The sequence below is a fragment of the Stomoxys calcitrans genome, chromosome 4 (genome assembly GCF_963082655.1).
Source record: "Stomoxys calcitrans chromosome 4, idStoCalc2.1, whole genome shotgun sequence".
In the NCBI taxonomy this organism is placed as follows: domain Eukaryota; kingdom Metazoa; phylum Arthropoda; class Insecta; order Diptera; family Muscidae; genus Stomoxys; species Stomoxys calcitrans.
Genome location: NC_081555.1, coordinates 2,547,260 through 2,561,259, shown reverse-complemented (window position 1 = coordinate 2,561,259; position 14,000 = coordinate 2,547,260). Strand labels below are relative to the sequence as shown.

Here is a 14,000-nt window from a genome sequence, read left to right as displayed (position 1 = left end):
TTAAAACTGTGTGGAAACTGTTATCCTTTTTTTATGCTGTCTGGATGCAAGTCGTTTGTCTTGTCTCTTAGTCTTTATGTCTGCGGACTCTCAAACATACCAAACAGATGATTCTGTTCTCGTGTTTGGTTTTTTTTATGTTTTCCAAGAGGATTGTTTTTTTCAAATAAGGCAATAAAAATTCATAGATCGTTATTGAAACTCTAGGAATGAAAGACGTACAGACAGACAGACGGACAGACGGACAGACACGAGCAGCAATATAAAGTCTACATTGAAATGACACGTCAAGAGTGCTAAGTACTACTTGGGATTAATGGGTTAAACCACCCCCCTTGTGATCGCCCATTAGGCTTTCGTAGAAAATTATAACAAAGTGCATTTTATGCCATCATCTCATTGGAACAACAAACTCTGTGTATTTTTCCTTCTTGGAAACATTTGGGGTTTGAGCTTTAATTGTCATTTTATGTAAACAAATAGGGTTCAAATGGTTCATTAGAGAATCATATTTAATATGCTGCATTGAAGTATCCCATTAGCCATCCGTCCAACCATCCATCCATCCATCCATTCATTCATTCGCATGCCTTCATCATACAATTGTGGTAAAATATGCAGCTGTGTTTGGTTTTGGGGAGCAGCCGGAAGAGCAGTCGAACTACAACCACTTTTTGACCCTAAGCCTTGATGACTTGAAGTTGCTTTCAGAAAATATTTTTGTGGCTTCATAATCTAAATATTTGTTGAAATTTGACATTATGACAAACAAATTTTTCGAAATAAAATATTTCAAATGCATAATTTCTGTCTTTAACCAGATGCGTTTGCATAAATGCCATGAGGCTTTCGTTTATGTGTTTGAGTAATAAGGGAAAGTCATATAATCGATAACTTAAAGGGATGTTGGGGATTTTCTCAAACATATGCCACTGTTTGTTCATAACCCCTTTTTCTTCCCTCCTCCCAGTTTTGTAGGAATTTCTAATTGGAAAAATATGTTTTTAATAAACTTTAGAAATGCTAATGAAGTTTTGATGGAGACGGAAATAGTATCATGTATTTAAAAATGTTAACTGCATTTTTTATTATAATTGCATTTTATTTTTTTTTAAATTTTTTGAGGGTGATGGTAATAGGAGTCTTGACAATTAAGCAACGATAAATATGATTGGAAAAGAAAAAACAAAAAATAATAATACTTTTTTGGTTAATAAAAAAAAGAGCTTTATGTTATGAACATACATTTTCAATAATAACATAAAACAATTAGGAAAGTGGCATGAAAACATATGATTTTTAGCCAATACAGCACAGCTATCCACCGATTCTTAGGTTTTTTAAATGTCTTTTCAGAATAACAATGGAGTGTAGTTCTCTATAACCAAAAATGTCTACACAATTTTTCGTTTCCCACATATCTGGGTATCTACGAAAATTTTTCTTCCTTACCCTACGGGAAATGGGACAGGTCCCAAACCGGTTACGGAATAGGTCCTTTGGTGATAGGGACCGATCCCAGTTCTCGTCCCCTTGCATGAAAACTACAGAGGAAAAAGCCTCCTCCTCATCGCAAACAAGATACTCTCGAGCGTACTGTGTGATAGGTTAGGTAAGGTTGAAAAGAGGGTGCAGATATTAATCCGCCCCATGCCACTATGGACATACACCTAAGCCTCTCGCTGATACACGTTCCATATTTGGAATAGGAGAGAATCTCTCCGAACCTTTTAATACCAAAGGAGGTTTCAGACAAGAAGACAGCCTGTCGTGCGATCTCTTTATTATCCTGCTGGAGAAGATTATACGAGATGCAGATGTGAATAGATATGGCACACTAATCACAAAAGAACACATCCCCACGGGAAATGGGACAGGTCTCAAATCTGACACGGGGTAGGTCCTCTGGTGATAAGGACCGGTCCCAGTTCTTGTCCCCTTACATGGAAAAAACCTATCACTTTTATAAGGGTTTGTCGATCGAGTTGACGAATTGCCATCTTTCTAACATCGGAGGATAGGTCCTCGGACTGTTCGAAAAGGATGAGTATACCTTGCAAGTATTTTTATGGGAGACAACATTAGTAAGCAAATATATTTAACGGATAAGCAATTTTTAATGTCGCCCTTAGTAATGGGGACATCCCCCATCCCCAAAAACACGACCCAATAGGACACTTTTACCGCGTTGGGCAATATCAAGTACCAAATGAAAGGTATTTAAAAGTAGAGTACAAATCTGACATAAAAATTTATTACTTGGTGTATGAGGGGCCTCCATACATATTAGAAGCTGTACTTTGAAGAACCTTTGATTTGAGCCCCATATTGCCGTGGTCAATATATAAGTTCAGATAGGTGGTGTTTTAGGGGTGGGGTGGACCCCCAGAGACTTGGCCCCGAAAATGGGTATTACTTTCGAAATATGTGCCAAAAAACCTTTCATTTTAGCTCCATTGCCGAAAAGTATGTCCGATTTGGGGGTTTAGCGGCCCCCGAACCCTTGGTACCATATTTGAATATCAGATTCGCTTCATACTCTCAAATACCTTTCATTAAAGTTCCACATTGTCATGATTGGTCTTTATATTCCTTTTGAGGGGAGGCCACCATGGCGCAGGTGGTGTCGCTATGCTGCACGCCGTTCGGACTCAGCAATAAAAAGGATACCCCTTATCATTGAGCTTAAACATCAATCGGATTGCACTCATTGATGTGAGAGACGTATCCCCTGTTCCTTAATGGAACATGCTCCCGGCTCCCGGCTCCCGGCCCCCAACCCAATTTTGTATACCAAGTTTTTGCTTTCAGATCATTATAAGAGTGCAAAAAAAAAATATTAAACTTGAATTGTCCCACGCATCGCAGTGCGATATGGCATGGTACCTCACAGCCAGCATTAGAAGGGAATAACCACCGCTGAAATTTTTTTTCTAATTTTCTCGCCAGAATTCGAACCTATGCTTTCAGCGTCACAGGCGAACATGCTAACCTCTGCGCTGCGGTGGCCTCCAATCCTTCTCCTCAATGAGAATGTTCGTGTGCAAATTTGCAAGCCTAAATGTATGCAACATTTGTGCATTTGAATATTTGCCAGCGATATATGCCACAAAAATGTATTAAATAAGAATAAAGGACATTAGTTATACAAGCTTGCCTCAAATTTGAAATGTGCCTCATTAACTAGTGTCCATATAGTATCCAGTTAGTTGGCGTAAATGAAAGTTATCTACCATAATACACATGAAAATTAAAAAACAAATCTCTTTAATTTGATTATGGCTTTAATTCGGGAATGTGTAATATCTTTGCCTTAATTGAGGATAAATTCAATGTTATTTTGCTGTGGCTTTTCGAAAACGATTATCTTTATGAATAAACCTATGAAAGAAAAAGTAGTAAAGGGCTTAGCACCTTGCGATGCTCTAGATTTGCGTAAGGTGCTTTATTGCTTTGTTTTTCATTGTCACACATTTTAAAGGCAAATAGGCCAAATTAGTATTTGCCTTCAAAGTGTTGCGTAATTGCCTTGGTTTGCATCATATGAGGAAAATTCGTTAATAATCTTATCACAATCTTTATAAAACCACAATTTGCACTGGCAATAAGGAAAATTTAAGCCTACAACTCACTACAATTTAAATATTTGCAGAGTGTTAAGCAAGAAAAAACGTACAGCCTTCTTTGGCAGAAGTACAACAGAAGAACAACTGCTTCCAGATTATTCTTCAAAAAAATCTTAAAATTTCGACATATTTGCCAGGCATTTAAACTAGTACCTCAAAATATTGTATTCGTCATTGCCTGTAAGAGTCAGATGTCTGCTCGTAGACTGATTAGATAAGAAATTTATTAAAATATTTGTTAAATCTTATTTACCATTTAAATTGCAATGTTTAGCCAGCCAAGAAGTATCCAAGACGGACAGACAGACAGATAACAAACATTGACTAGGAAAAGTAAATATCATGAGTAAAGCAGAGGAAACAATAATAAAAGACTTTAAAAAATCTCATTATCTGCGTAAATAAACCCTTTACGGCAGATACAATTCAAAAGTTGGCCTAGAAACCAAAACATGGCAAAACAGACAACTACAAGTAGATATGTTGGAAGTTTGCTGGCTGCTGTAAGAAGAAAAAAGAAAAAGTAAAGTCTGACGGATGTAAAAAGCTGCAACAAAGCAAAAACTTAAGGCAAGCCAAATGAGTTTCCTTTTCATGTAACATTGAAAGTTAACTTTGCTTTAAGAGAAAAAATTAAAAACAGAAAACACTTTGTGTTATTCTCTCCTATATCTTTCCCAGGCTTATTCATGAGGCAATGATGTTAATCATGGGAACCTTCACAGTCAATGTTGATATTTTCCAAAGCTTTTTTCTATTCAGCTGTGTGTTTTTGTTAACCCTTTTTGGTCCCTCCCCACCTGCTCAACTTTGACATGACAATCAAGACCATGGCTTTTAATAGCAGACAAGCGAATTGCAACACTTTGCTGGTCATGAACTGACCACCACTATATTTAACCTAATACATTTATAGTACTTGTACTTTGGCAGATTTAATTACCGTTTTTGGGGGAAAATAAAACGTCTTGTTTTGTTTTCATTTCCCTGTAAAGTCTTTTATGTAAAGGTGATAACATAGAAATTATGAAAGTCCATTGTTTTATGTTCATTTTCTTTGAAATCTCAGATTTAGTGGTTTTCGTGTACTGGTGAGCCCCAAGTCTGTTATGTTTAACTGTATAGTTGTTGGTAGCCTTAGTTTTTTCTCTACTAACCTGCTCTCGGGGTCTAACAACAAAATTAATTGCTTAACATTGTTTAGTAACAAGCAATAAGTGAAATCTCAGGTTTTTTTAAAAAAAATGTGTTTTTTTGTATAGTAGTTAATGTCAGAAAAAACATGAAACAAAATGTGCCGATGAAGGCAAAAAAGAGATATCTAAACTCAAAAGAATTTAAAAACAAATCATGTTTAAAATATTGAGATGAAGTATGATTTCAGAGATATAAAATGAAATATGTCGAATTTTTACTTAGGCAAATGCAAAAAACTGTTAAGAATAGGACAACACAAAAGGTAGCCTAATGGAACTTTATCCGATTCGGACCATAAATGAATTGAATGTTGAAGACCATAGTAGAAGTCATTTGGTAATATTTCAGTCAATTGGGATAAAAATTGCGCTTTGCAGTGGCTGACGAAGCATAAACGGGAGATCAGTTTATATGGGAGCTATATGAGGCTACACCTATTTCACCTTATCTTTTGATTTTTTGAGTTTCAAAACTTAATTTGATCAAATTTTCTAAAACAAAATATCTACTAAAATCATATTTAAGCTTTTAGACCAAAAATGTACATCCAAAACTGTCACAAAACGTACATAAATAAGCAGTAAATGCATTTACTATTGCTTAGAAGTTCAGAAAGTTGAAAATGTTTTCTGCAATTTTAAAATATTTTACAGTAAAAAATTCGCACTCAACTGATACCTGATCTGAAATGTGTATGTCCTCACTTCTAAATGATGTTATGATCGGGTTAAAGGCTGAAATAATTGACTTTATATGGTCAAATTCAGTTCGTACTCTTCTCCTAAAACCCTTTTATTGGATACCACGATTGATGGCCCAAAAGGATATCAAATTCGTACACTGCTCTCAAATATCTTGAATTCGAACCCCATATTGTCATAATTAAATTATATGCCCGTTAAGCCTTTTTGGGGTTCATGCTCTCTGAAAGATGAATATGAATTCATTCACATAACGCCATATTTCTATGTCAGATTCGCTATACCTTTCATTTGAAACCCCATATTGCTTTGATCACTCTTTTCATCGCATTATCCTCTAAGAACCCAAAGCAATTAGTTGCATTGACTGGGCATAATCGTTCATTACTTGTTATCATTTTGATTTTCACCTGTAGGTTTAAATACAACAAGTGACACCCACTCACTGCAGACGACCTGTACTATAGTTACAAAATTTTTCGCTTGTTCCCAGCAACACCCTCACCTACTATAAATAATGATACTCTTTTTCTCTCACCATTTGTTTCTATTACTCTCACCACTAACACACCCATAACGAATGCTCTCGGAAAAAACCAACAACAATATGCTGTGTTTATGCTTCTTCTTTTGTATTGAAAATTACTTCCTCATTTTCATGGATTTTCTTTAAGAAAAATTAATTTTTATATATATTCGTTGCTTCTCTGGAAAAATAGTCTTCGATTGATGTCAATTAAAATCCATTCAGCGGTTTGGTCGTTATATGTACAACAAAATCGCCTATATAAAACTATGGCCGTTTAATAACATATAATTGTTTTTACGCTTATCAATTTTAGTTTTTATTTATATTTAATCACATTGTAGTTTTTTTCGGTTGCCCTCACCAAATGTTTCCCTGCCACATTCGTCTCTAGAAACTAAACAAAAAAATTCCTAGACCTGTAAACTATTATCATGTCATACAAATTTGATCAAATTAATTTTATTGATTGGCAATCAATGGCGAATATTTTAAACAAAACAAAAAAAGAGTTGGTTTATGCATGACCTAAAATGTAATAACTTATTCAAGAACAGCATGGTGGATTTTTAAATTAAGTGTTGTTTTTATGGCAAAAAACAAAATGGTTCTTTTCAATAGCATTTTGTATAGAAGCTACCAAAGGGCTACCTTTTTGAGCCAAGGCTATCTAACTGTAGGAATGCAATAATAGGCAAGTAAATGTAAAAATTATTTAAATTTCTAGTCCCAGATAAAAGAAAACTAATTTTAATATTATTTTGTGGTTTGAAATATTCCAATATCGATCTTTTTAAGGCAAATGGTGAAGAAACTTTAAATTGTTAACCCCCTTAAACTCTGTAAGATAATATAAAATAATCGCTTATGTTTTGCTTATAAATTATGGCATGAAAAGCCGTCACTACACTTCTTTTGAATTCGAGAGAAGCAAATTTACCTCCTGATGTTTATCTCAGCGTATGAATTATGTCCGGAGATTTTGTCGGGTATATAAAACTAGAGCTAATATAAAAAAATTGTAAACCATAAACAATTTGCCACTCACCTATTAAGACAAAATTCAAAAATATAATCGCTGCTAATGCGCTGGCCATTGTCGCTGCTGTATGTCGGCCCATTTTTAATTTGCCTATGGGCCCCATAATGACGGTGTAGTAGATTTGGTGGCTGTTGCTGCTGGTGTCGATGTTGTGATGCCAGCAACTCTGTTTTTGGCGTTGCTTTAGATTTTTGTTATTTGGTAAATCTTTTTATAGATTTATTTCTTTGTTTTTAGTGTTGTTGTTTTTGATTTATTTATTTTAAACTAACAATCAATTTGTTGCTCGCCGTTATTTGCTTTGGTTTCGTCGATTTTCACGTACAAAAAAAGGAATCACTTTATTTGCTTTGCATTTAAGTTTGAACAACTTTTGTTAGGCGCTCACAGGCGGGGGATTGCCTTGCCTCTATGCGAAAAAATTGGAATTTTCTATAGTTTGACTAAATAAATTGCGCAAGTTTTTTTTTTGTTTTTGTTTGGCTATTTTGATTATGGTGCAACATGAAATCAAAGCACCAGAATAGAGTCGCTGTTATTGAATTAGTTGTCAAATTTATTTATGGCACCATGGAACCGTTGTAGTGGAACATGTGTTGAGCTGCAATGAGAGTGAGAAGAACACAGAACAAAAATTTAATTAACAAAATCAAATGTAATGGCTGTTAATAAAGTGCATATAGCGAAAAATCGATTTTTTTTACTAAAGAAAAAAAAACATAAACTTATAAAAATAAACAATTTTTAAGTGTATTAAAGCAAGTTCAATAAACAACGAAATTTGTTTATTGTTGATAACAAGCAAAAAAGAAACAAAACAAAAACTATATTCTATAAATCAACCACTGCTGATGAAAGAACTTTTAAACTACAATCCATTTATGGTAATAGTGATCAATAATTGGATTTACATTTTTGAAAAAATAAACCTATAAGGAAAGAAATTTAAATAAAAGAGCAGGAGGTGGCATTTGAAAATATAAATTAAGAATTCCATTCATCAATAATGAAGTTGGAACTAACAAAAACAAAAACAGGTTGAGATATAAAGAAATAGCTGGAGCTGGAGGTTACGAAATATTAAAATGTCAATTTTGAAGATGGGGTTATTAACTGCATATTCTTCAAGTTCAACATTATGTTATTTTTAGTTTCCCATGCGGTATAAAATATAATACACTCAGAGAAATTTGTTAGTAAAAACCGCAAATTGTTTGCTGAAAGACAAAAAAAAATCTGCTACAAATGGGATAGTAGTATTTTATTCTTGCTAAAACAGCAAACACTTTTTGCTTTTTTAAGATGGTAAAATTTTGGTTATAAAGGGTGATTTTTATTATCTTTTTGGTAACACTGGTTTAAACAGCTCACGCATGTTGCGCGTTTTGCCTCACTGTTAAACATCTTATTTTTATATAAAATTTTGTTAAATTATTTTTATATAAAATTTTGTTAAATTATATTTATAGAAAATTTTGTGAAAAATTTTTTTTATAGAAAATTTGGTCAAAATTTTAGTTTTATAGAAAATTTTGTTTTTATAGAAAAGTTTGTCAAAACTTTGTTTTTATAGAAAATTTTGTCAAAATTTTGTTGTTATAGAAAATTTTGTCAAAATTTTGTTTTATAGAAAATTTTGTCAAAATTTTGTTTTTATAGAAAATTTTGTCAAAATTTTATTTTATAGAAAATTTTGTCCAAATTTTATTTTTATAGAAAACTTTGTCAAAATTTTGTTTTTGTAGAAAGTTTTGTAAAAATTTAGGTTTTATAGAAAATTTTGTCAAAATTTTGTTTTTATAGAAAACAAGCTAGACAGGGCTTGCTCCGCTGCGCCCTCCTTAACTCTCTAATATATTTTTAGGGTGGGGACACTTCGCCCTGAATGTGGATATCGTGCTACTGGCGAAACTTCTGACAAAATTTAAAGCGGTGGTTATCCCCTTTTAATGCTGGCGACATTTGCGAGTCACCATACCATGCATTGTCGTATAAAATATTCTCCCCAAAGAGGTGTCGCACTGCGGCACGCCGTTCGGACTCGGCTATAAAAAAGTCCCTTATTGTTGATAAACTCAACTTGAATAGGAAAGCGCTCATTGATGTGTGAGAAGTTTGCCCCTTCTCGGTTCCTAGAGACATTTTTACTCTATGCCTTTTTTTGAGTCCTTTATTACCGCATTGGTAAATATTTCCGATTTAGGGGGTATATCGGGGTTAGGGTGGCCATCCGGACACTTGGTAAATATAAGCTTCGTGCTCTACTTTCGTGATCGGTAAATAAGTTCTGTTTGAGGATGGGGTGGATACCGGGGTCTTTGTCCCGAAAAGGAGTATCAACTCTACTCCCAAATAGGTTTTGTATCACAAATTGTCATGATCGGTAAGCACCTTTGGTTTGAGCTCTATACTGTCGTGATTGGTCTTGACTCGACCCCAACAAAAGAATCCATGTTTGGTTTTTGGTGACTGCAAGAGTGCAAAAAAAATCCGAACGAATCGCATTAACAATCTCCAAGCTCTGGTGTTTTTAAAAATTAGGGTAATGAAAAGTGCCTTTTTGGGGAGGCCCAAACCTATATTTTCATGGTTGGTAAATATCAACCGATTGAGGGTGTTTTGGGGCTGGGGCGGCCAACGGCACTTTGCCCTGAAAATCGATATTGACTTCGTTCGTTACTCCAAAATACCGTTGATTTGAGCTCCATATTGCCATAGTCGGAAATGTAGTTCAGTTTAGGGAATGCTTTACTGCGCTCAAAGAAAGGTGCCCCGATATGATCCAATGTTCATCTTAAAAAGGCGTGCTTCTACCATTGCACAGCTCACTAAATAGTGAGTAGGTGGAAGCAAGTAATTTTTGTGGGGCAAAATGGACTGATGATGAGGCTTGGTTATCTTCGAAATCGCGATCTCCATAGTCTGTCCTATGCGCTAGTAGCAACAACATTTTGCCTAAAACTTTTTTACAAAAAATTTTGCTTTCTATTCAAAATAGGAACCAAAACAAAACCGATTGGTTTCAGCTGGACAAAAACATCCAACCATTTAAAGAAAATTTTATCAAAATTTTAGTTTTGTAGAAAAATTTGATTATTTTATTTAGATAAACAGAAAGAAAATGTTCGCAATATTTCTTTCTATAACAAAAGATATCAACATTTTTTTTCTATGGAAAAATATGGAAATATTTTAATTTTAAAAAGACCAACTAAAAAAATAAAAAAAATTTCGGTAGAAAAATATTTTTTTTTTTTGTATTTTAAAAGTCTAACTTTCTTTCTATTTGTCTATAATGTTCTTACGAAACCTCTCATAACACAAACCTAAAAACATCTGACGCCACACACATTCCCCACATGGCGTAGAAATTTTATTTTAATATTCCATATGTGAGCCAATCAATTTAGCATCCGGTGTATGACCTCATACCAAGTCAGGCATTTGTCCTTCAGGTAATTAAAAATGCCTACTCTTTTGAAAATTAACAGCAGAAAATCATCCATCAGGTACTGATATCTCCAATAATAGAGACAGTCATGCAATGCTAATTAACTCCCTCAGATAATCATCGTTTAGTGTCTTAGCGTCTTGGTCATGAAGAAAGCAATGCCAGCGTTTAAAGCGTTTTTATCTACAGCTCAAGTAGTACTTAAAAATTCTTCAAGCATAATTTTCACACATTTATGCCACGAAATGTTAAACATGTTTTGTGTGTGTGTGTGTGTGTGTTTTTTTCTTAAAAGTCTTCTTTTTTATGATTTCCATGTAAAGTGGTTATCCTTTTGTTTTTTCATATATTTTTTTACATTTAACTGTGGTGTGTGCAACATAACTGCTTGTGTCATTTGAGTTGCTCTAAAGGTTGCCATGGAATGCAGTGTACAACTGACTGGTTGGGGTTTGCATCCTCGTCTTGCTTCATTAGGAATTCCACAAACGTGTTTTCTCTTCTATGCCTATGATGTTGATGTGCAGCCATCCGATTTCCGTTACCACCTGTATAATGCAAAATGTGGTCGATTTTCCTTGGTGCACCATCAGACAGCACAAAGGAGGACAAGTGGCCCAAAATGTGCCACAAGTGCACAGCATGCATTAATGCAACCAAATGCCCAGAGACACGTTTTGGATAATGTGAATGCTAATTTTGTAACATTTTCTAACATTTGTTCGGGGTTATTGTAGTAGAAATGAATTTTGGCAATTTACACAAAAATGCGGATGTTGTCTACTTAAGAGGGTGCTTACAAATATAAAGCCAATTGCGTCTGTATGTATATAAAACAAAAATTACTAAAAAATAAAAAAATTGAAATTTTGTTTTTAGAGAGATTTTCTACGAAATTTTTTTTAGAGAAAATCTCTACGAAATTTTGTCCTTAGAGAAAATTTCTCCGAAATTTTGTCTTTAGCAAACATTTTTGGGAAACTTTCTTGGAAATTAAGTCTTAGTCGAGACAATTTCTTGGAAATTTTGCCTTTAGAGAAAATTTCTTGGAAATTTTTCCATTCGAGAATGTTTCTTGGAAGTTTTTTCTTTAGAGAACATATCTGGAAAATTTTGTCTTTAGAGCAAATTTTTTGGAAATTTAGTCTTCAGAGAAAATTTCTGTGAAATTTTGTCTTTAGAAGTAATCCCTGAGACCTTTTTTTCGTAGAGAAAATTTCTTGAAAATTTTGTTTTTAGAGAAAATTTTTGGGAAATTTTGTATTTATAGATAATTTATGGGAAATTTTTACTTTTGAGGAAATATTTTGGAAATTATTCCTTTAGAGAAAATTTCTTTTGAACATTTCTGGAAAATTTCTTCTTAAGAGAACATTTCTGGGAAATTTGGTCTCTCGAGAAATATTGACTTCAGAAATGTTAATGAATTTCTCAGACCAATATGCTTATGCTATTGGATCAATAGCTCTAAGCTCTAGTATACCCTACAAATCTCATTTTTAATTCTTTCACATGCCAAATATTACCAAATTTCTGTAAACTAAGTTCAACTGTAGCCTAGTGTAATAACTTGTATGTTTGAATGGAAAAACAAACTGAGAAACACCCTCTGAGCCAAACAATTGCCTGTTAACGTCCAAGAGGGATAGAGAGAGAGAGAGAGAGAGAAGTTCTGATATGCTTGACTTGCAACAATCAACAATCGGAATGCCGCACAACTGTTTGCCATGGAGCGGTATTTACCTGTCTCACAGCCACACATTAACAACAAAGAAATAAATGCCACTAAACAGGTATTCATAGAAACAGCAACAACATATGTGTATACCGGGTGCCAATACGGGTGCTAAGGTACGAATTCAAAGGCATGTAACGCACGAAACGGCGCGCTCAACTCACACTCTTGGGGCCCAATAACAACAACAACAGACGCCAAATTATTCAAGTCAACTGAACTTAACTCTTAACAATGAGTCAACAAAGAAGAGGCCTACTGAAAGATGTTTTGGCATTTAGTTCTCTCGCTCTCATCACATATACTGCTGCTATTGAATTAAGCTCTTGCGTGTGTGTGTGTGTATGCTCTCTCATCTACAAATATAACCTGTACAGTTGTATGCCATGTAACAAAACAATCATAACTAATCTGCCAACGTACGTTATCTTTTATTCGATAAATTGTGTCAGTTATATATGTGTGTACAAGTTAATGTACTTACATATATTCCCACATGGTATAGGAGATTTGCTAGAGAGTTGGGCGGTACATTTTAACCAGAACCCACTGTACTATGACGTTATTGCAATCAAATTACGATGGAGAGACCCAAGTGATTGGCTTAATCATTTTTTTTAGTTGTGTTATGTGGTCTTCCGAAAACTATTTGAAATTCGAATTCCCTGGGACATATATGAGTCAGAAATTGGTTTCGAAGTCGTTATTGCTTTTGTTATCTCAAAAAACAAAATCGTCATTCATTTAAAGGTGCAATGGAAATGGCAACAGCACTTGACGTTATAAAATTCTTTATGAATGAAGTAGATTTCTTTGTTTTGAAATGCCTTTTTTCAAATTCTCTGCAGCTCTCTCAATAAAATTTTGCAATAGCCAACCGAGGGAACAAACCAGTTTCATAGAATAATAATAATAAAAAAATAAAACAACACAAAAATGTAAAAATGATTAACTAATACAATAATAATAATAACAATAAAGAAAAAAACTGGTTTCGCCGGGTGTAAACTGACTGACTGCTCTGCGTTTTGAAAGCCTCTTTGGCTAATTTCTTGTGGCGGAATTTAAGCCAATCTCACAGTACATTGTTCAAAACATGTTTCGAAGAATCTGTTCAGTTCATCTTTTTGGCTCTTGCTGTTAATTAAAGACTGATACGTTTTTAGACTTGAAGACAGATAAAACAGACTTCCACATTAATGTGTCAATTATAGCAGTTTGTCGCATGCCACTGGGCACGAGAGCTGTCGTGTGAGTAGCTCTTATGGCAACCTTGAACTTTGTAATTTTTTTGTAAAAATAGTTAAAAATGAGAAATGATTGTTAATAACTGTGAGTAATTCCATAAATAAGACTTTAGCCAAAGCTCATTGCTATGGCCAGTTCAAATTAATTTTAAGTCATGTTTAATGGGTCGTTCACACCTCAAGATTAATCTATCAAACTTGTTTCATGCTGATTACTACTGCTCGATGACGTATTATTTTATTATTCGGCTACTGGCGTATGTGACAGAGATATTCGATAACTCTTCCGTTATCAATAAATTAAAATAAAGAAGCTACTAGAACTACAATGTTTTTTGACACCAGAACAATATGTGTATATCGCATAATGGTATTGCCATGACGTTTTTGATGGGAAAATAAATCCTATAATAATAGATAAAAAACAAATATAGAAAAAATTTAATTGTCTTCAAGTCTATAAAAAACAATAGGT

General features: G+C 34.0%; 1 protein-coding gene across 7 annotated transcripts in view; it reads right to left on the bottom strand.

The window, feature by feature from the left end:
• LOC106092969 (fasciclin-2) overlaps positions 1-14,000 on the bottom strand; it is a 212,720-nt gene that overhangs the window by 174,871 nt on the left and 23,849 nt on the right. For all 7 annotated transcript variants that reach the window (XM_059367933.1, XM_013259927.2, XM_013259944.2 and 4 more), the window contains exon 2: positions 7,099-7,693. In XM_059367933.1, the coding sequence (XP_059223916.1) occupies positions 7,099-7,195 (97 nt within the window). In that variant the 5' untranslated portion in view covers positions 7,196-7,693. The remainder of the gene's footprint in view (positions 1-7,098; positions 7,694-14,000) is intronic.